Here is a 23,796-nt window from a genome sequence, read left to right as displayed (position 1 = left end):
ATCAAAATACATGAAGCTAAAGACTTATAGTACTAAAAGAAGAAATAGACAAATCCACAATTTTAATTAGCAACTTGAACATTCCTTTCTCAGTAATTTATAGAACAAGTAAGCAGAAAACCAGAGTAAGGATATAGAAGACTTGAACAACACTCTCTGCCAACTTGACCTCATTGACAGAAATGGAACAATGCAATCAACAAAAACAGAATAAATATATTTTTCAAAGCATACTTGAAACATTCACCAGAATAAACCATATTCTGATTTAAAAATCTCAGTAAATGTGTGGTACCTGGCTGGCATACAACTCTTGATCACAGGGTCATGAGTTCAAGCTCCATGTTGGGTGTAGAGATTACTTAAAAATAAAATCTTAAGAAAACAAATAATTAAATAAAATCTCAGTAAATGTAATAGGATTAAGATCATACAAAGCATGGTTTACGACAACAATGGATTTCAACCAGAAATTTGTTTTTAAAAATCTGGAAATCCTCAAACAACTGAAAATTAAATAATACACTCTTAACACATGAATCAAAGAATAAATCACAAGGGAAATTTTAAAAATATTTTGAACTAAATGAAATTTAAAATATATCAAAAGTTATAGATGAAACTAATCTTTAAAAGTAAACTGACAGGGGTGCCTGGGTGGCTCAGTCAGTTAAGCGTCCAACTCTTGATTTTGGCTAAGGTCATGATCTCAGGGTCATGAGATCAAACCCCATATTGGGCTCTGGGCTGAGCATGGAGCTTGCTTAAGATTCTCTCTCCCTCTCTCTCTCTGCCCCTCCTCTACTGGCATGCACACATGCATGTGTGTACTCTCTCCCTCTCTCTCTCTCTCTCTCTCTCTCTCTCCCACTCTCTGTCAAAAATAAATAAAAGTACTTTGATAGCAATATATGTCTATATTAGAAGAAAACGGTCTCAGGTGCCTGGGTGGCTCAGTCAGTTAAGCGTTTGACTTCAGCTCTGGTCATGATCTCACGGTTCATGAGCTAGAGCCCCATGTCAGGCTCTGAGCTGTCAGCTCAGAGCCTGGAGCCTGCTTTGGATTCTGTGTCTCCTCCTCTCTCTGCCCCTCCTCCACTCATATTCTGTCTTTCTCCCTCTCAAAAATAAATAAACATTAAAAAAAAAAAGAAAAAAGGGTCTCAATTCAATAATTTAAGCTTCTCCCTTCAATAAAGAATAAAATACGAAAAAAAGAAATTAAACCTAATGGAAGCTGGAGGAAGGAAATAATGAGATCAGAGCAGAAATCAGTGAAATCGAAAACAGAAATACAATAAAGATCAATGAAGCCAAAAGCTGGTTCTTTGAAAAAAATCAATAAAATTGATAAACCTCTATCCAGAATGATCAAGAAAAAAATGAAAGGAGACTAAAATAATTATAAGGGAATATTATTACTAACTTTAAAGTAACAAAGTAATCAACTTAGATGAAATGACAAATTTCTTTAAAAACACAAGCTGCCAACCCCCCCTCAGGAAGATCTAGATAACCTGAACAGCATTCTATCCATTAAAGAAATTAAATTTTAGACAACAACATTCCCACAAAGAAAACTCCAGATGGCTCTAGAAAATTCCAGGCCCAGATGGCTTCACTGGAGAATTCTACCAAACAGTTAAGTTAGAAATAATACAAATTGTACACAAACTCTTCCTTAAATAGAAAAGAAAGGATCATATCCCAAATTATCTTGTGAACATCATTACTTTGATTCCAAAACCAAGAAAAGACAAAAAAAGAAACTACAAACCAGTCCCTTCAGCAAACTGAATCTAGCAATATGGAAAGAGTAATAAATATATCATGACCAAGTACATTGATTTAATATTCAATCATCAAATTGAATATTTGATTGTTCAAATATCAACAAATATAATTTACCATGTTAACAGAGATAAGAAAATCATATGATCATACATGCAAAGTATTTAATACAGTTTGATATCCACTGATGATTTTTTTTTTAAAAAGCTCTCATAAAACTAGAGGGGCACCTGGATGGCTCACTCAGTTGACCGTCTGACTTCGGCTCTGGTCAGGATCTCGCAGTTCATGAGTTCGAGCCCCGCGTTGGGCTCTGTGCTGACAGCTCAGAGCCTGGAGCCTGCTTCAGATTCTGTGTCTCCCTCTCTTTGCTCCTTCCTGCTCATGCTCTCTCTCTCTCTCAAAAATCAATAAACATTAAAAAAATTTTTTTTAACTAGAAACAGAGGGGTGTCTGGGTGGCTCAGTCCACTGAGCATCCAACTCTTGATTTTGGCTCAGGTCATGATCTTGCAATTTCTGGGATCAAGTCCTACATCAGGCTCCACACTGACAGCACAGAGCCTGCTTTGGATTCTCTCTCTTCCTCTTTCTCGGTCACTATCCCGCTTGCACTCTCACTCTCTCTCTCTCAAAATAAATAAATGAAACTTAAAAAAAAAAAAAAAAGACTAGAAATAGAAGGGAACTGCCCCAATCTCATAAAGAACATCTACAAAAAACCTACAGCAAGTATCATATCTAATGGTAGAAAGCTGAATGTTTTCCCCGTAAGATAAAGAGTAAAATGAGCATGCACACTGTCACATTTCCATTCAACATTTTACTGGAGGTCCTAGACAATGCAACAGTGCTAGAAAATGAAATAAAAAGCATTTTCATTGAAAAGGAAGAAGTAAAACTGCCTTTATTCACAGATGACATGATAGTATACATAGAAAAATATAAGAAATCTATGTAAAATCTACTAGAAATAATGTGTGAGCTTATCAAGGTTGCAAAATACAAGATCAATAGAGAGCTATTGTCTTTCTGTATAATTTATAATTAGCAACAAACTGGAAATTTATTTATTTTTATTATTTTGTATAAGTAATCTTTACACCCAATGCAGGGCCTGAACTCACAATCCCAAGATCAAGAGTCACATGCTCTATGGACTAAGCCAGCCAGTCACCCCAAAATTGGAAATTTAGATTTTAAAAAATACCACTTATAACAATAAAAAAGTATTTAGCGAAATATGAAAGCTACCAAATAATACTAAGAAAAAATGGAAAAAATGGAGAGATCCCATGTTTCTAGACTGAAAGACTCAAAACTTTTAAAATGTTAATTTTCCTGCAAATTGGTATTTCAATACAATGTTATTCAAAATCCTATCATATTATTATAAACATTGATAGACTGATTCTAAAATTCATATGGAAAGGCAAAGGACCTAGAATAGCCAGAACAATTTTGAAAAAGAAAAAAAATGTCTGAGGACTTATAGCACTTAAGACTTATCAGACTTAGTATAGAACTATAGTAATCAAAACACTGTGGCAGTGCTGTAAGTCTAGATAGATATGTGGAACTAGAGGGAAAGTCCATAAATAAATGTTGACAAAGGAGCAAAGGCAATTCAACAGAAAAAAGTATCTTTTCAACAAATGGTGCTTGAACAACTGGATATTCACACGCAAAAGAATCAATCTAGGGTTGCCTGGGTGGCTCAGCTGGTTAAATAACCAACTCTTGACCTTAGCTCTGGTCTTGATCTCAGGGTTGTGAGTTCAAGCCCCACATTGGGCTCCAGTCAGGATATGAAGCCTACTTAAAAAAAAAAAAAAAAAAAAAAAAGGAATCAGTCTAGACACAGACCTATACTTCTCACAAAAACTAATTCAAAATAAATCATAAACATAAATATAAAATACAAAACTATAAAGCTTTGAGAAGAGAACATAGGACAAGATCAAGATGACCTTAGATTTAGTAGATGACCTTTTTAGATACACCACTAAAAAGCATGATCGTGAAGGAAAAAAATTGATAAGCTGGACTTCTTTAAAATTAAAAATTTCTCCTCTGGGAAAGCCACTGTTAAGAGAATAATTGCCAAAAACTGGAAACAACTCAAATGATCATCAAGAGCTTGAATAACAAATTATAGTACGCCTATGAAATGAAATATTACTCAGCAATAAAAAAGGAACGATTTTTGGATACATGGGACAACATAGATGACCTTCAAAACATCAAAGTAAAAAAAAAAGCGAGATACAAAAGACCCCACATTTTCCGATTTCATTTAAACGAAATTCTAAAAAGCTAAAACTATAGTAACAGAAAGCAGATCAACGGCTGCCAAGGATTGAGGGTACGGAGAGAGGACGGTCTGTAAGAAGCACAAGAAAACTTTCTGGATGCTGGAAATGTTCTATATATTGACTGACTCACATATTTGTTAAAGCTCACTGAACTGTACATTTGAAATGGGTCAATTTTATAGTTCTACCTCAACAAGGCTGATTATTTTTAAATACATTTGCAAATGGTGTTCCCCTCCCATTGATAGATGATGCTCTGTCGTCATTGCTTACAGTGTCCAGGGTTTCATGTGAAGTTTTGATTGCACATGGAGTAAGTGGTAGAAGCCAGTGTTTATTTCGCCAGCTAGCCAGCCGGCCGATACAGAAGGCCCACAGTTCTAGGTTCTGGAAAATGAACATATAAGTAAAATACAATTTTATTTTTAGGAATCTTATCCTCTAAAAATAAAACTGTCATATTAAACATTCATGGGATGCATATTTTATACAGAGTACTCTTTGCATATGTTAACTTATTTAATTATTTCAACAACCCATGATGTGGACTGCATTATTAATTCCACTTCACAAACAGGAAACTGAGAAATAAGCCGAGTAGACTGCCCAGCTAGTAAGTTGGTGCCTATTCTTGAGTATGTATTTTCTTTCACCAAATGAAATTTAAACTCTTGAAATGAATTTACACAGCCTGGCTTTGCTATTTCATGGCCTAGGGCTGATTCAGTCCTCAGAAATGCTTATGAAAGGAAGAAAAGGAAGGAGGGAAAGGAAGGAAAGAAGGAATGGAGGGAGGCTGGGAGGGTGACTGCCTGACTTCTGAGGTTTCTTAAAGGCTTAGGGATATGCTGATGGAGACATTACTTTAGCTCCTCACCCTGAGACTGGAGGCTCTAAAAGACTGGATAGGTATCTCCACAAGTGTGCAATCACCAAAGCAATATGTAATGTGCACCAGGTGACAGAAATGAAATTCCTTGGGACTCAAAGCCTAAGAACTACCCATTTGGCCCTTCATAAGTAAGGGACCCATTTGAGTTGTTCCTGCTAGTGAGGAGAAATAGAAAGAACAGGCAAGATTTTCAGCATGAAAGCTGCCGTGGGTCTCATAACAATAAGAAAAGGATATTAGTTATTATCCCTTTAAAACTTAGCTCAAACAGTCTCAAGCAAAATGAAAAAGTATTAGTTTATAAAGAGTCCAGGGCTCACATGAAGAGAGAGGGTTCGCTCTTCTCCTCCTCTTCCTCTTCTTTTTCTCTGTTTACTTCCAAGCGACAGACTCTGCTTTTGTCTCCGAAGCCCCTAAAAACAGTTTTTAACTGCAAGAAGTCCCAAGAGAAAGCTCTTTCCCAGCAGCCCACATAAAGTTCGGATTTGTATCTTATTTGCCTAGCTTAGGTTTCACTATCCATGCTCAGAGGAGGCCAACAGTAGTGAATTTAACTGAATCGTTAGTGATCTAAAATTATTTCTAACTGCCATAGGCCCATTGTTTTGAACTTCATTGGGCATATTACAATACAAAGTGTCCATTTATAGACTGCAATAAATCCATCTAGCCAAGGTATTTGGCAATTAACCAGTATGTCTGCAGCACTAATCTGCACAAACAGCATTAAGCAAACTTTGTTAGAAAAGTTGTTTGGCCTGGCCACCCTCTGGTCTAGCAGAAGAGAGGTCAAAAATACTCTGTGTACACAAGTGCACTGTCCTTTGAAAGAAAGGCATATTTCCTGTTTCATTAAAACTTACTATGTTGGACAATCATAAGACGTTTATGAAAGCCTGGCCTCCGCAATTTATTAGAGCCACAGGGAACAGAAATGCTCTCTGGCAAATTGAAGTATCACAGTGCCATTTAATAGCCTGTTTGACAACATCACTTTGGGTTTATCATGTCTGGCTCGTTTTGAATATTATTTCACATTGCGTTTCACATTTTAAAGGAAGAATGAAGGGGGAGAGGAAGAGCAATTCTTTAATAAGAGAAATGTAAAATTCAGCTAATTAGGAGGAAAATGTTTCTAATCCAGCTCGATAAATTTAGCAAAAAAAAAAAAAAAATTAAAAAAGAAAACCCAGCAGAGCAGCTGGAAAGCAATAAATCATATTTACTTCGGATCCACACCACTGCCAGCGGCTGCTTCAAGGGTCTGGGAAAACTAGCCCTTGTCTGACTCCACCTCTTTTATTTCTAGAGACACACGGCCTTTTTTGAACTTGGAGGGGGATTTTATAAAGAGTGCTGTTTTATTTACTCTCAATTAATCATGCTCAACTGTAAACAAAGTGTCTGTTTTAGTTCTGCTGACAATTATCCACTTGTCAACATCTCCCTCAAGTACCTTCAGCATCTGGCTACCGAAGAGAAACCTCTACATCAAAATGAATGTCTCCGTGAACTCTGGAATTCATCTGTTTCTTTCGCCCATGAGCAGCCAGGATTCCACCTAACAAATGTCACCTAGGCACCTTGATCAAGATGTATATAATCAGACGATAAAGGGTTTCTCAGGACTTGCTTTCATTCTCTCATGTTTGCTTTGGCAAAAAGAAGAAAATGATTACAACCTGGGAATCTAGGAGGGGGCTCTGTGATTTCTGATACTTTTACAAACCACCAGGCACATGATGACAGCTCCAGAAGTGGCTGAGAAATCTGTCTCTCCATTAGTAACATTCCACTAGATCAACACAACCAAACTGTGCTATAATTGGTGGTAATTTATATGAGGAACACATAGGAGTTTTGCTGCAATTTCACTAAGATTTGAAAGTGGCAAGACTTTATCCACTGCCCAAATAACAACCCTTTTGCTTTGAAACACTTTTTTCTTCCTCTTACAACGTGCAGAGAATATAGGGGAAAGTTGCTGCCAACATCATTAATATTTCACCAACAATAAACGTTTTTAAAGGCAAAACAAATGTTACATTTGGTGATTTGTTGAGGGAAAATTATTAGTATGTCTCTTCGAACTTCCCTGGAGGAGGGAGCCCTAGAAATTTAAAAATGCAAACTGAACACCCAAGCTACATCCATTCTGTTCTTTCATCCATAAGAAAGGAGAGAGGGGAGGGGGCGGTACTGGGGGCCCCCACAAACCAGTCCTCTGGGGGAATATATGGGTTATCTACCAAGATTTTACATTCTGGAGATTAATTTACACCCACTTCAAAACCGAGGAGATTCGAATCACTTAGAATCATTCCCTCCAAGCTGAATTCCTGAATGAGGAGAGGCGGCAAGCCCTCGAGGATTAGAGACCACCAAGAGAAACCAGGCGCCCAACATGGCCAGGCCAGAGTTCAGATCGATCGAAAATGGCCCGAGCCGACGTCAAAATTAACCTACTCGGCGAGGGAAACTTGGGTACCTGCTTCAGCAAGGGTCCCAGATCGCTACAGAACCAGCCAAAGTGGATGGGAAGCGGGCTGGGGTGAGGGGGAGATTAGCAAAGGGGTCAGCTTGGCTCCTTTCCGACAAAAGCTGATCAATCTAACTGCACGTAATTGATTTTAATGAGTAGAGGAGTTTCCTTCGCATTAACAATTGCCCCGGGTCATCAGTCTGCACAGCGGCGACTCCCCGCGCAGGTCTCGTTGCGTCCTTGCGCACAAGTCTGTCCCGACCACCACGCCGCCTAGCTTTCGGGCCCTAAAAGAGCAAAGGGGTCGGAGAACCTGATCCTAGCCGGACTGCCGCCCGGTTTCACCTGGTAATTTATGCACAATTAATTGAGATATCTTTTATACTTGATGTGCTGCAAAATTAATGCCTAATTTATGTAATTAGTCAATTAACTCTAATTCTAGCATATGTTCCCAATGCCCAGAAGGTGTTCTGTTTCCCAGGTACTTATTTTGATGTCACGAAATGCAACTAATTAATTTTACATGCATATTAATTTGGGATCTCTTTAGCAGTTCCCTTTGTGCAAGTAATTTTAATATTTGTCTTTCTAACCTTTGGGGGTAGGGTGGGGGAGGTGCAGGTAGGTGTGAGCGACACGTAGGCACCAACCTGGATGATGCTTGAGGGATGGCCCTGGTCGAGGGCAGGGTGCTCGGCCAGAGCCTCAAGTGTCAGAAGTGCTGTGCTCAGCAAGCCCTTGCCGCGTGGCGGATGCTAGCCGCACCAGGTGCATTTTGCGCGCTTCTTTAGCAAACTGCGAGCCTCTGGGCCTGGAGGCGGAGACTCCAGGGCGCGGCTGAGCGTAACGCCCCGGGCACTTCCGCGTCCCAGGTCAAACCTCTCGTTGCCTAGTCAGCCGCGCTCCGGCGAAAGAGCTAGAGGCACTCCCCGCCTCCCGCCCACGCCTCCGCCTTGAAGAGCGAATTCAGATTTCCGGGCCCATCCTTGGAGGCTGTTCTGCGTTCGCGGCCCTTCCTCCGAGGCATCCCGCTGCTTCCCGAGTTGGGGGAGCCAGAGCGCCTGCGCTTCCCCAAGCTGCAGGGTGGAGGGAGGGAGGAACCGCGCTTCCTTCTCTGGCTGTGCAAGCCGCCATCTGTCCTCTCTTGGCCGGGAGCGAAGACCAAACAGGGCGAAAGTTTACTTTCCAAGTTATTGGGTGGCACATTAAAACTTTTATCCTTTTTGGACAAATTAATGAGCAATTTAATTAATAAAATCAGAGAGTAGTGTAAGTGCTATGATAATGAAGTTAAATGAGTGCACAGTAAAATATTCACTAATCCAGCGCATTGCCAAATACCCCCTTAATTCTGCTTAACACTAAAAGGGTTTTGAGCACCATAATGAGATTCCTCTGTCTGCTAATTAATTGACACGCTCCTGAATATTCATATGAGCTAGCACCAATACGTTCCTAATTGCACCGTGGAATAGATCTCAGAGGAAAGTAAATCGCCATAGACTTAATTAAAATAATGTATTCCAGATCCAGGACTGGAAAAGATGAGACATTTGCCTTCGAGCGCGCTAAGAAAGTGGCACCTGGTTGGAGGGGAGAGATATCAAACGTCGGTGCCCAGCCTGAAATAAGCGGCGTGGGACGCGCAGGGAGGACTCTGGGCTTCTGAAAACAGCAGCTAGCTGGGTCCAAACCCCGCGGCTCCGGAGGCCGTGGCTCCCAGGAGCATCCGTGCTCCTGCTGCCCTCCACAAGGTTGCCCTACCGGAGGAAGCGGCTCATGGGGCAGAGCTTAGGACCCCGACCCCGAGCCAGCGCCCTCTCCTTCCTCCCTGCGGCCCCCCAGGCTGGTCCGAAATGCTGTTTACAGAGGCGCATGGGGAAACGTCGCCGGTCAGGAAATTCCCGGGGAAACTTTTCCCAGAGGTTGTCGGAGCCGCTGCGGCTCGAACTCTCCCAACCCAAGTTGCTATGCTGGAGAAGTCACTGGCACTTCTAATCTGGGGAAGGGCGGTAGCTCGGGGGAGAACACTCGGATCCTGGGGGTGCTGTCCTCTCTCCTGGATCCCACTTCCACGTGAAACCCCGCCGTCCCCAAGACTGCGCCTGGAAGTTCCTGGGCGCATCCTCCCTTTCCGGGCGAATCCAGTGAGGGGTGCTTTTCCCAGCCGAGCTTCCCTTGGCGGGTAGGAGGGGCAGCAGAGCCGGGCTTCGGACTCTACATCTGGGCTTTGACGGCAGAGCCATTTTCACCAGAGCCACGCAAGTGAAATAAATTCTCATTCCTCGGAAAGACGAGATTCCCACCCGCCCCCACGCTCCTTCTTTTAGGAAAAAAAAAAAAATCACCACAGGTTAGAAACTAAAAAGAGTTTATTTGAAGGCATACAAATGCATATTTATTATACACATGTAGGCATTAACAATGTAAATTACACCGCCAGCAGTTGCTGGTTGTTTATTCATTAGATCTTTAGAAAATCTACATTGCCTCCAGTCAGCGGGATGATAATGTGAAATACACAAGCAGTTTACATAACCAACTTCGAAGCACAGCTCTGCGCTCCGCGATTGGGAGTCATCAACAGGTCGCGGGGATCCGGACGCGAAAACCTATGTAGCTAATAATTACCGAAGATCTGGGACGCCAGCTCCCTCTGTCCTTTTGAAGAGGGGTAAAAGACGTGGGATGTGGGAAAAGGGAAGGAACTGACTCACTGTGTATGGCTCACCTATTTTACCCTGTTTGTGTGCAGTTTTTTGTGTTGGGGTTTTGTTTTGTTGGCAATTAAAAAAAAAAAGTAGGTAAAAAAGAGGATGAACGTATGGAACGGAAAGATCAATAGCCTTCCCCAACTCTGGGTATCCCGGACAGCCAGTTAAAGACTATGGATTCACACTGCTTTGGGGAGGAGGTGTGAAGTGAAAGGTGAGAAGTTTTCTTTACTGCTGGCGCGGGAAGAAAAGGCAGCCTACCTCAGTGAAGGGAAACTATCCGCTCCACCAATCAAATTGCGATGGCCACCATAAACAAATGGTTATGACTCCAAAGAAAATCACCTGCTGAATCAGCCTTTGGGGAATTATTAAATGCTCCGTGGTTCTGGATTTACCCAAAAGATGGAGAGGGGGAAGAACGTACAGGGGAAAACTGCAGTGCAGATTTAATATTTATTTTATGTGTATAAATATTTACATTAAAATAGGTTTCCAAAGTTCTTTTCTAATGAAAATGATAAATGAGAGAGAAGTGAAGGTTCCTCACTAGGGTCGCCGTTGTTGGGGTGGGGAGGTGGTGAATAATGCCAAGCACAATCTTAAGTGCCGGTGTCGAAGAACGGCACCAATGCTGGGAACGGCCGACTTAATGATTCATCCCACTCTCCGGAGCCACCCACCTACCGTGGCCTACCAACTACGCAGCTGAGGTGTGCAGCTGATCGGGAGGGGTTGGGGGTGTTTGACTTTCCTGTTTCCTCCCTCCCTCCCGCCCTTTCTTGTTTCGGTTGGGCCGGCTGGGTACATACGAAATACCCTGCCGATCCCGGACACAGCACTGCTGAGACGGCAGCTAGTTTGTTTGCGGACCTACAATCTGGCGTCCATGCCGCTGCGGATATTGAAACGAGAGTCTCGGACAGACGAGACGCGGGCAGAGAGGCAGAGGAGAGAGGGAAGGAGACAGCGAAACAGAGGAATGCGCAGGGTGGTGGATCTGTTTCTGGGGTGTCGGTAAGCCCTCGGGGCAACCTGGTTTCCCCTACAGCTTGCAGTACACAGCTACCCACCAAGAGTGAGCAAATCGAGCGCCCGAAGCAGGGGCGGTGCTGAGGGAGAGGGCGCGCGGCTGGGGGCCGGCACCCCGCAGCGGGACCCGCGGAGCGAAGCCCTTGTCCCAGGTGAGACCCGCCTGAGCGGAAAGACCCCGCCGCCCAGGAGCGGGCAGCGTCTGCAGCGCTGCAGGCCCCGCCTCCTAGCCATTCGTAGCTTGGGGAGGCCGGGGAGGATCAGCCGCTTTCTTTCTTTTCTTTCTTTCTTTCTCAAACCCGCTTTGTGGGTGGCAGCTCAGCGGGGGACGCATGGAGACAAAAAAACAAAAAGCCCAAACGGAGAGACAGAGAGACAGAGGGAGAGAGAGAAAGAGACGGAGAGAATGAGAAAAAGAGAGAAGAGAAGAGAACAGAAGAGAGAACAGAGAAGGGCGGAGATAGGGACACAGAAATCAAAGTTTTAACCTTCCCAGGAACACAGCGAATTATTCTATCTAAAAGCTGTTGTAGTCTTCAGCGAAATCTGCTGCTGCCATTAAGAAAACACATACTGCACACGTCCACAGGGTTAAGCTCTCCTCCTCGTCAGCCTGAACAAACAAAGCAGAAGCGCGGGGTTTTAAGGCTGGAGACCTACAGGTTATCCCGTTTCAAAACAAATGAACACAAGAAAATGCGCCAACAAATATTACGGACGCAAAATATTCTTTATTTTTGGATATTTTGCAGTCCCCCCCCCGAATCGATTTTATTCAAATTTATGAGCAAAGTGGATGGAGTCTATGGTACAGGATTTAACTTCATGTTCTACCGCAGTCAAGATCTTATTTTTTCTGGATAACACATGCCAAAGAGGATGAAGTTTTCCTACTTAATGGAAGCTTTAAAATACTTTACAAAGCTAAACATCACCTTCTTGCTCCTGCTTTCCCAAAATTCCTCCCCCCCCAAAAAAACAAACCAAAAAACATTTTAAGAGTGATTACCTAGCCAGAAATACTGATTCCCCTCCCCCCAAAAATCTGAGCAAACAAGTAATTCCTGACAAAGAAAATTAATATGAAAAGTATAGGGTGATTTTTTTTCTCCCCTTTTCCCCTTAAAAAAAGACCCTTTGCTCCACCCCGCTATTAAACAAAACACAATACCTTTTTCTGGGTGGTACTGCACAGAAGTTGATTCAGTTTTGACAATGTTGTTTAGCTATCATTTGCTATTTTGAATGAATGGGAGCAATCCCCCCTTTTACAACATTTGTTTCCTATTATGGAGAGGTGCAGCAGTTGAGGGCAGACATGTGAAAGTGGCTGTTTGATTCTCTTTTTCATCCCCCTGACCCTGCTTTTGTCCCTCCTCACCCTGGGAATGTCACGCCTCGCTACTTCACTTTGAGATGCTCGAGAAAGTGGCTTTGTTATTCCCTTTTAGACATACACGAAATTGTTCTCATTCCCCCCGCTGTAAAAGATACTTCACATCAGGACTCGGTTCACAAGTGCAATGCAATTTGGCTTAGTCCAACCTTTGTTCTGCTTGTACAAATGAGCGAACAGTGCACACATTATACAGTTGATCTACTGCTGTCTTAACCCCAGAGTTAGGGGCTGGGAGAAAAGCAAGTTAATCCCTTCAATACCAAGGTGGCTTTAGCAATATTTCCTCCAATAATAATAATAGGTTTGAATTGCTTCTTCTGTTTCACACAGTGCAGAGCAAAACCTACCGGGAGGGTTTAGCAGTAACAACAAAAATCCTTCCACCAACCTTTTGCAAATAACTTTCTAAACAAGTACATTTGTAGGTTTGGTAATGCCCAGTTTAAAGCTATGCAATTGCTTGTGCAAAGGAGGGGATGGATTTAGAAACTCTGGCTTTAAAGACTTAAAATCTCAGAGCAAGCAAAGACCAAATGGTATTTAGCAAACTGATTCCAAAGAGAGGGCATTATGGCCAGCAGGGCAAGAGTTGTTTTCACAGGCATTGAAATTGCCTGCTCACTCTGGGTGGGGGTTGGCACTTCTCTGGGATGGAGGTCAAGGAGGACCGGCACCTAATGCTGACTACTGTTTGTTTTGTGCTTGAGGTAGAGGGAAAACTGAGCCTTCCATACTCTCCAAATTGCAGCTGCTACTTGAGAAACACTTCTGAAATGTGTATGGTGTTGCCACTCATTTTCTCCCAACCCCAAGGGCAATATTTTAGTTCCAAGTGTCCCCAGTCATAGCCAGAGGCCCTGCCCATCGCCAGATGGCATGGAATAAGGATGGGACACCTCTGAATTTGAGCCTCCCAGGATGGATGGGAGTAAAGAGTGAGTAGGAGGTGGAGACTCTTGCCTTTTTTAGAACCCAGCAAGATTGGACAGGAGAGAAGACCTGATTTTAGGCAAAGTATTCCTCATCAAAAGTTTATTTTCAACCTCTCTGTTAGGAGTTGAGGTCCAAACCTCACATAGCCCAGTCACACACCAATGAAATAAATGGCTCCAAAGTTCCATGGCAGACATCTTTGCTACTATTTGGGAAAATAGGTGTGTTCCTACTGTGCCTGGCATGAGGGATTGGGGGTGGAGGTGCTGGCTAAGAACAAGAGAGAGGACACAGAGTCCTTTCGCTGCCAGTTGGCACCAGAGCCGACAAAGTGTGTCCCCTCCCCCGGCCTCTCCTCCTTGGGCAGCTTGCTTTCCCCCTCCGAATCTGTGGAAGTGGCCAGGCAATGCGGGCTCAAACTCCTGGGGCAGTCGTGGGAAAGTCTTGGTGGATAGGTTTCCCCTGACGCAGCTCCCAACTGGGTGCAGATCTCTGCGGCCCAAGAGCCCACAAGACCGTGTCCGGGGGTCGCAGCCAAGCCAGCTCAGTGAGTGGGTTCCCTCTGGCCCCCAGATCTAGAACACTAGAGCTAGGCTGTGCCACGCGCAGGTGCTGGCGGTGGAAGCGCGCACATTCTGAAGCCAAACCGCCCCCAGGACACTCAGAACAACAATTTTTTTTTTTCTTTTTGTAAATTGATCGCTGACAGGCCGAGGGAGTTTGTTTTAGTGCTGAATACCCAGGAACAAAATCCTTTTGAAAGGAAAGCTAAGTCGTTTCACGCCACCAAAGTGCAGATTTGGTGAAGAATGACTGATGGGACAAAGCGGCGCGGTGAGTTAGCGCGGGTTCCCAGAGAGCGCGGAGAACTTGGGCAAATGCGGGAGGCGGCCTGCAAGGTGGGGCGGGCCAGAGGAGACCCTGACACCTAAAATCGATGCGGCGCGCGCCCGAAGACCTTCCCCACCCGCACATTTCACTGCCCATTTGGTAGAGAAGATGGAGAAAGTAGAAGGGAAAGAAAAAATAAAGTGAAGAGAAGTCCGGGACAAGAGGCGAGGAGAGAGAGAGAGAGAGAGAGAGAGAGAGAGAGAGAGAGACAGGGGCGGGATGGGTGGGAGACTCAAGGAGAAGGAGGGAACGACTCTGAGGGAGGAAGGAGGAAGAGAAGGGGCAGACGAAAGCTCAGTCCCCAAATGCTTCAGGCAGCCCCGGGTTCGCTTTCCAAGTCGGGAAGGCGGGTATTGTTTTTGGCGCCTAGGAAACCTTCGGAAGCTGCCGGGTACTTTCCCTGCACCTCCCATCGGTGTTTGGTAAATATTAACAAACCGGGCGCGTTACTTTCTGGAGTGTGCACGGAGAGGCTGGCCCAGCTCGGGATGGTTTTCCTCTCCTAGAGCCCCCGCCCCCTAACCCCAGCCCCACCGTTCACGCACACATACACCTGCTTGACAACAGAAGGAATCAAAATCAATATTGTATTTGTCACCCCTCTGTCTCCTTTTTACTCCCTCAGCAGCCCGGGTGCCACTGAAGCGAATTGTGGATTTATGGAGGGAAATTAGCATAAATTATTACGAAATCTGTAGCCGTGTGTGGTCCAGCTTGTGGGAAAAGAGGCCATTGCGAACTCTCCAAGCAGAAAGGTGGTCGGTGGTGGGCTCTGCGGAGGCGATGAATGGCTATTGCATGAAAGAGATTTCCATTTGGTTTGCACATGGGTATAATTGACTTATGTGTATTTTATACAGTTTTCCCAACAACTCCCTAAGCCTCAGAGTCGGATGTGCCCCCTCCCCAGAGCCTCTGTTTGCTTTGGGTTCTGTACAATAGACTCTGATGCACTTTTCACGATTTCTGGAAAGTGCTCCTTCCCTCCTCTTCTTCATAATACCAGTCTTAAAACGGTGTAAATGACATGCAAATCCCCTCCCCCTTCCTCTGGGCTCTTCAGTAGGATCTGAAATGCAATTTTGTAGCAAAGTGCCTGTTTTAAATGTGTATTTCACAATTCCTCACCCACCCAGGGCAAACTTGTCCAGTTAGGTTCCATTCCCTTAATTAGCCCTGTGCATGGGCAATATACCTCACCTCCAGTCCTCACTCTAGCCAAACTTTGGAGACTCCTGAAACACGAATTCCTACTTGTATCCTCACATGTCTCTGAGACTTGGTGGTGACAACTTTCCCTGGGGAGATTGACAAAGATTTATTTCAACCTAGATTTTCTTTTTTAACCCAAACGTTTCCACTCTTAGAATTTAGTTAAACTTCTGTTTACACCAAGCAATGATTTCCACGGCCACACAAAGGCCCTTTGCAGGGCAACAAAATGCCAATTGTTAAAACAAGAAAACATTTCTCTCCCCATCCCCCACCCACAAGAAGCGTAGGCACACACCGGGTAGAAAAGAATCTTCCTGGCTGTCACTGGGGGAACAGAGATCTTTCACTCGTTACATATGCCAATCCAACCACTCTCAATGTTTTTTTATCTATGTTTCTGTGTGTCAGTATGCACACGTTTGCTAAGAAGATCCTAAAAGATCCGTAGGGGCTTCGATGCTGGCACCTTTCCCAGGAGCACTCCTGCCTCCACAGGAGCACCCCCACTTTTGTATCTCGGAGGCCAGCTGCCTTCTGGGGCAGGAAAGCTGTGGACCAACACCTTTCCATCAGGAAAACACAAGCCCTTACTACTATGCTTCATCGGGGTCCCTAGGCTGCAGGTCTCCCCAGTTCTTCCCATCCCTGGACCTTCAAACCAAACTGGGCCATGCCCAGTAACACCCCAAAACGACGCACCTCCTTAGGAGCCGAAGCGTGCACAGTTCAGGCAAGTACCGCTGCCTTGTGCCGAAGCTGGGCAGAGTCCACCAGAGTCCAAATGGTTTCTGTGTGGAGGGTTTATCTGCCCTTGTCCAACCGTGCCCCCAGGGACAGGTCAGCGTCCCGCCTCCACCCCTCGAACCCACCTCCTCCTCCTAGTTATTTTTTCCGAATTAAGAAGGTGACATTATTCTTTTCTTCAAGCACTTCTGTTAATATTGAAAAACGTGTGCTTGCATCTCAAGCGAGGCAGCCCAGACACGAGAGCCATTTCAATATTAATGAAATTGTTTAATCTCCTAAATTCATCGTGTTTAAGTTACGTTTTGGTGAGTTATTGACCACCTTTGAAACTGTGGTTAATGGAGGGTGTGTGTGTGTGCGTGTGTGCGCGCGCGCGCGCGTGTGTGTGTGTGTGTGTGTGTGTGTGTGTACATGCGCCGAAAGATTTTTATGCTAACCCCAAACAGCTCCACTAATAATGCTCTAGTATCACTAAGTGTCCAAACTTCACACCCAGAACTCTCCCCCCACCATCACTACCATCACCTCCTGGGGGAAAAAAAGTTCTTACATTTCAGGATTGAAGATGATTCAGTGTGGGCTCTAGGTATTGAGTTTTTAACGAGGTAAAAGATAAAAGGGATTTCTTTTAAAAACCATAAAGGTGAAAGAATGTGCAGAAGCCAGTGGGAACTCCTAGCACCTATTCCTTGACTGGGTGCATGCAGGCAGGGTAGACTCACTATTTCATAGCAATATGATGATGCCGCCAACGCCCACGACGACGACGATGATGATAATAATAATAATGATGATGATGACAATAATTCATTGAATCTCTGGAGACTAATCCGAACAGAAGGGAGCCTACCGCTGGCACCAGGCAGGGGGACCCTAGGCACATCCCCGCTCTCTCCTTTCTCCCAAAAAGGAAAACTCCCTGGTTCTTTTCCAGTCCAGAAGTTACTGCTGTTTTAGTGGGTCCGCAGGCAGCTTTTGCTGGGCTCTCTAAACCCCGAAATACTTTCTATTGGGGGTAGGGAGGGGAAAGGGAGGAGATGGGAGGGGAAGCAGAGGTGGGAGAAGCAGAGAAAAGTTCCGGCCGTAAAATGCAAACTTCCAGGCAATGCCTAACTCCTAAAGTTTCGAACCACATGGGGAAAGCATGAGACTCGGCCCTTCATCTGGTGATAAAGTGTGTCAAACAAACTCAGGCCCTCCGCCAGGTCCACACAGTGTCTGCCCCAACAGCCCCAGAGCCTTCATCCTGTCCCTAATTCAATTCCTAGAGGACTTTTAGAGTGAAGACCCTGACTATTCTCCCAGATAGACTTTTTTTTGTTGTTGTTGTTATTTGGCCAGTACACTTACAAAATGGGTTTTACACAGGTATAAATACTTATATTTCTGTAAGTAGTTTTTAAACCCCATCACTTAAGGCTACACACCCAGTGTGTAGAGCTATGGCAGCAGCCTAGGAAGGTCAAATCAAACTTTGACCTGCCTCTTGGAAGACTAGGGGGAAGGGTGTATTTTCATTATAATAACCCATGCAACCAGCCCCGTATTGCCAAGCGCAGGAAAAGGGTCTGCTTCAAGGGAAAGCCGTGCCTTAACGTTAGCTAACAATACAAACCCGATACAATGCAGAGGAAACAGAATACCCCAGCCAAGCAATTTCCATGTCAAACATCATCTGCGCGGCAGCTCGGTCTGTGAACGTGAGTGGTCGCCTGAATCCCTGCTCCGCGGCCGCCACCTCCTCATACCTTCACACCGCGCACCCTGGCCGGCGTCCTGCTCACCACCGGTGGCCGAGGCTCTTCCCCCTCGACCAGTCTTGAGCTGGAAGTGATTCCTATTGGCCAAGGTGTCCATGTAAATAGGTGTGAAAGAAACCAGAGCTGGCCAGGCTCTCCCCTCTCGCTCAGTCCCCTCCCTCTGCAGCCCCCGCTCCCCCTCCTCTTCCTCCTCCTCCCAAGGCGATTGTCATATGATAGCTAAGAAGTGGCACATTAATGAAGCGCCGCTACAGGGGTCTTTTCTGCTCCTGTCACTGCTTAAAACTATCAGATGGTTCGAGGGAGGACATGGAGGCAGCCACCTAGCTCAGCGGAGCCGCGGAGCCCACAGCAGCGCCCTCCGGAGCCCCGAGGCCGCCGCTGCTGCCGTCTGCACCGGGACTCCGCAGCCTAGCTCGGCCGCCCGGGGAGCGCACCGCCAGAAGCGCTGCGGACTGGCCGGCTCCGGGCGCTGCAGGGCTGAGCTGCGAAGCTCAGAGACGCGCGGAGCCCAACCGAGACCAGACACTGTGTCCCGGCTGAGCACAGGGAGGGACCGCAGAGCTGCAGTGCCATCCCGGATGCGGACGCACAACTTGGAGCAACTTTAAGGTGAGCCCTCCGGTTGCATCCCTGCCCCAGACCCCGCTCCAGGTCCGTGCTTCCCCCGCGCCGCTCATCCGCTTCCCCTTCCGCGCCCCCCGGCCGCACCCCACCCTGCACTCAAAGTTGCCAGCTCCACAGCGCGGGCGCAGGCTGATCGGGCGCCGCAGCCCCTACCCACCACGTCTGGTCTGTACTCGTCCCGGCTGACCTCGCGGTGTCTGCCTGTGCATCCATGCCTCCCCCCTTCCCGTTATTTCCCCCCCCTGTTCAGATCCAAGCAGCCGCCGGCCCGCGCGGACCCAGAGCAAGAAGGGGGCAAACAAGAAGATGCCTCGGCCGGGCCGCAACACGTACAGCGACCAAAAGCCGCCCTACTCGTACATCTCGCTGACCGCCATGGCCATCCAGAGCTCGCCCGAGAAGATGCTGCCTTTGAGCGAGATCTACAAGTTCATCATGGACCGCTTCCCCTACTACCGGGAGAACACGCAGCGCTGGCAGAACAGTCTGCGCCACAACCTATCCTTCAACGACTGCTTCATCAAGATCCCACGGCGGCCAGACCAGCCGGGCAAGGGCAGCTTCTGGGCGCTGCACCCCAGCTGCGGGGACATGTTCGAGAACGGCAGCTTCCTGCGGCGCCGCAAGCGCTTCAAGGTGCTCAAGTCCGACCACCTGGCGCCCAGCAAGCCCGCCGACGCCGCGCAGTATCTGCAGCAGCAGGCCAAGCTGCGCCTCAGCGCGCTTGCGGCCTCCGGCACGCACCTGCCACAGATGCCCGCTGCCGCCTACAACCTGGGCGGCGTGGCGCAGCCCTCGGGTTTCAAGCACCCCTTCGCCATCGAGAATATCATCGCTCGAGAGTACAAGATGCCTGGGGGGCTGGCCTTCTCCGCCATGCAGCCCGTGCCCGCCGCCTACCCGCTCCCCAACCAGTTGACTACCATGAGCAGCTCGCTGGGCACTGGCTGGCCGCACGTGTACGGTTCCGCAGGCATGATCGATTCGGCCACCCCCATCTCCATGGCTAGTGGCGATTACAGCGCCTACGGCGTGCCATTGAAGCCGCTGTGCCACGCAGCAGGCCAGACGCTGCCCGCCATCCCGGTGCCCATCAAGCCCACCCCGGCCGCGGTGCCCGCGCTGCCCGCGCTGCCCGCGCCCATCCCCACCTTGCTCTCGAACTCGCCGCCCTCGCTCAGCCCCACGTCCTCGCAGACAGCCACCAGCCAAAGCAGCCCCGCCACTCCCAGTGAAACGCTCACCAGCCCGGCCTCCGCCTTGCACTCGGTGGCGGTGCATTGACCCGCAGCAGCCGGAGCCCCCTCTTGTTCCCCTCCCCGCCAGCTTATACGCCTTCCCCGCCTCCCAGCCCTGCCCTCCCCCCATCTAAGACCGCCACCCTAACTTGTCCATTTCACCTTCGGCCAACCCTCTCTCCCCCAGGAGAACTTTGTTTTGGACCCAGGAGACAAAACACAAACTTGCAGATGGCCTGGAGGCGCGTGGGAGCTGTCCTCGCCTCCACAAGAGGGGAAGGCAGGGAGCACCTGGGCCAAGCCTTCCGACTCCCCGGGCCCCCCGAAACCCCCTCCCATTTAAGAGGCAGGGGAAATCCTGCCTCCCGCCTTCGCGGAGAGGAGCGCGTCTTCCCTCGGTCGGGATCGGCGGGGCGCCGGACACCGCGCAGTCAGTTCCTAGACAAGAGAAACCGCGTCAGAGGTTTCCTCGAACAGATCTCCCCTGAGGGCTACAGCCGCACCGCGGAGGGCCGGATCTCGTTTACGTCTTGGAAATCTGCCGGGAAGAGGGACCACTAATCTTCCTTACCCGACTCGCCTCCGCCCATCCGGCAGGGGCTGGGCGGACCACAGCTTCCTGGAGTAGCGGCCCTGCCTCCCCAGCTTCTGCAGAGTTTTGTTTTGTTTTGTTTTGTTTTGTTTTGTTTTGTTTTGTTTTGTTTTGTTTTGGGTTTTGTTTCCTGCCAGAGGCTCCAGGCACGGGGAGTTAGGGGAGAGGCTGCCAAACTGAGAAGGGGACGCTTGTCCTCAACACAAGCAAAACAAAACTAAAAGTAACCTTGTAGTATTGTTTACAAAGGCGCCCGGTAAAATGTAAACAGTGAACTTGAATCTGTATTGCTTGGCGGGCGAGCGGGCAAAGCCCACTTTACAAGTACCTGTTGTAATGTGAATGTTTACTCTCCATTTCTGGCCAGGTTTAGGGGTGGGAAGGGGGGATGGGAAAGTTAATTGGGATGTTAACTTTCCTGTTACTTAGAGACCTTTTAGCTATTTATTTTATTGTTGGAAGGGGGAAAAAAAAGGAAAGAAAAGAAAGAAAAAAGAAAATGAAATAAGCCCAAACTAAGAAAGCATCAAGGGCAACCCTAGCAGAATTTAGATAGCTGACTGGTAACATGAAGCAGTGTCACCGGATAGGTCTCCCATGGACAAGTCTTTCTGTTTGCTACAAGAACTTTCCCAAGAAGCTAAAGGGCTGCAAAGAGATGTAAATGCTTGTGAATAGGAATGATTATACACTGTGTAAAATGCACTTTTGTTTGCTATATTCCTTTAGAGTTCTTAGGTAATTTGCTGGAAAACGAACTGTTGTTCTGGTGTGACCTGCTTAAGTTAAAAAAAAAAAAGTTGTAGTTGTCATAGGGCTGTAAAATTTTTCCCTTTCATTTTTCTCCTTCCCTGTCCAGAATTAGCATGGCATCTTAAATATTGATGTTCTTGTTCCCAGCATGCCTGTTTTAAGACAAAGAATTTTAAAAAGGTGTCTACATTAAATTATGAATCTAGTCCAAATAATATTTTCTCATTAAAATACATAAATTCAAATTTTAGTTTCGTGTGTTTTTGAAGAGTTGCTGCAAACAATAACTTTACAAAAGATAGATGTAGTACCTCTCTAAGCACACTTCTTGCAGTACATTGTCTGAGTAGTTTGACTTTTTCATATCTTATTTCTAAAATAGATCTCCTCTGATGCACTTGCATAAGAAAGGGAGGGAGAAATGATTCAAACGGACTCCTGAAGCAGAGGGAAAGAGGAAGCTATTCCTAGAATAGATCATCAGGTATACAGGTGTAGTGCTGGAAAACTGTCATTTAAAAAAATGCAATACTTTCTATGTAATTTTTTGTATCCTAAAATATACATTTTACAAAACATCCTGCATGTAAGGCTTATGTAGAAATCAGGTAGAGTCTATATGGAGATAAAAACAGACTTGTTTCGTCAATACTCATATTCTGATGTATCTTAGAATATTCATTTCCCTGCTCCTTTAAATTATTTCAGTTGTTGAAACCTTCTTTTTCAGAAGTTACCTAGAAGTTCACCTTGAGTGTCAAGAAACCTGTTCAGTTTGAATAGAACAGATTTCTTTTCATTTCTTCATGTGGGAAAACAATTCTCGATGAAGTTAATTTAGATGTTTGACTCTAAGTATTTGCTTTTCCTCAATTTTTGCAGAGAATTAAAATTTGCCCTGAATTTATGGTTTAAGGCCAACTGAAACTTTACTGAAGGGGTCTCAGTATTTCCAGAGTGAGGTGTGTATTCAACTAATGAAGTTACAAGACAAAGAAAAACTTAAATGGTGATTAACACTTTACTGTGTAATACGATTAAACAAAGGCCTTTGTGCAATGGAGAGAGAAACCCACACAAAAATCTTGATCACTATTCTCCATAAGGAGAATCCTTAGCACCTGCGACCCTTAACATATTTAGAGGGTTATCTGGGGAAAAAAATTAGGATTAATGCAAAGGGTAATTAATCCTGTTGTGACCATTTTTTAAAAGGAAGGATCCCACACACAGCCAAAAAAAAAAAAAAAAACCTGCAAAATAAGTGAATCATTGGGCTGATTAAAATGCATGAAGCTACTAAAGCTCGTCAGACAGGGGACAACTAAACTCATTCATCAAGCCCAATTCACAATTATATCAACAAGATCAGCAAAAGAAAGCCTGGAAAACTTCTCCACCCTGGGCTAGGAAACTCCTGAAACTTTGTTCTCAACAAGACATCATCTACATTAAAAAAAAAATAATAATAAATAAATAAATAAATATTCATCATTTCCTGCCGAATAAAATTAAGGCAATTTCCGGAATATTCTAATTTTGTCAAATTTACTAACACTGAATTCGAACTGGGAATGCAGGCAACAGAATGGGCTAACACGGGCCTTAAACATTTTATAAATTATCAACTTGGATAATCAGGTAAAATATTCATCCTATAATAGGCAGTAGAATGTCTATGTATAAATGTACACACACATACATTTAATAATTGAGGTAAATAAGATGCAGATCCAATTTCTGATTTTTAGCAAAGGAGTGACTTCAACTCAGGATCTGAAAATGTTCTTTTCAGCCGGTAAGTTCGTCATGGTGTATTGCAAAGAATGAAATAACTTGGGCATTGTGAGCCCTCCTTTCACAACTGCAGGCATCTCTTCTCAGACAAAGTTGAATGAGTAAAGTAAAAAATCCACTGATGATATTTTGACCTTGATCAGAAATCCAAAGGCAGCCCAAACCCACGTCTCCACCCTCTCCATCCCCAGCTCTGAGTCTCACACCCAGTTTAGCTGAAGTGCCCCCACAAACAAGGAAGTTTATAACTATGATACCTTCAATGGCTCTCTTTGTCATGTTAAATCTTTTCACCTGGCTCAAGTCCAAAGTCAATACACACAGCTTTAAAATAAAACTGAAAGAGACACCACCATGCAGCGAGGTGTATATTGGGGAGTCTTATCCTGAAGATCGAGTTAACTTACATTTTCTATTTTGTAAATTTGGGCAGTATTCATTTTTTTTTTTTAATTCAGGTTTTTGATTTGGAAATTTGGCTGTCCCGTTACTTTTGGTTTTTAACATGATCCTGTACTCAACTGTGGTTTTAAGTGGCTTTCCCTGTGATGGGGGGAAATGCTTACACAATGGATGAATTTTGTGCACTTTCTCGAGAGAGAGAAGTTGCAGAAG

At 45.5% G+C, this 23,796-nt stretch overlaps 1 protein-coding gene across 1 annotated transcript; it reads left to right on the top strand.

The window, feature by feature from the left end:
* The first annotated feature begins 18,731 nt into the window (after nt 1–18,731).
* On the top strand, nt 18,732–20,085 carry FOXB1 (forkhead box B1). Its single transcript, XM_047863688.1, has 2 exons — nt 18,732–18,786; nt 19,052–20,085. Exon 2 carries the CDS (start codon nt 19,108–19,110, stop codon nt 20,083–20,085), a length of 978 nt encoding a protein of 325 aa, XP_047719644.1. The 5' UTR covers nt 18,732–18,786; nt 19,052–19,107.
* Nucleotides 20,086–23,796: the final 3,711 nt, after the last annotated feature.

This window comes from Prionailurus viverrinus, chromosome B3 (assembly GCF_022837055.1).
Source record: "Prionailurus viverrinus isolate Anna chromosome B3, UM_Priviv_1.0, whole genome shotgun sequence".
NCBI lineage: Eukaryota > Metazoa > Chordata > Mammalia > Carnivora > Felidae > Prionailurus > Prionailurus viverrinus.
The sequence above is the reverse complement of the archived record's forward strand: the minus strand, read 5'-3'. Positions and strand labels throughout refer to the sequence as shown.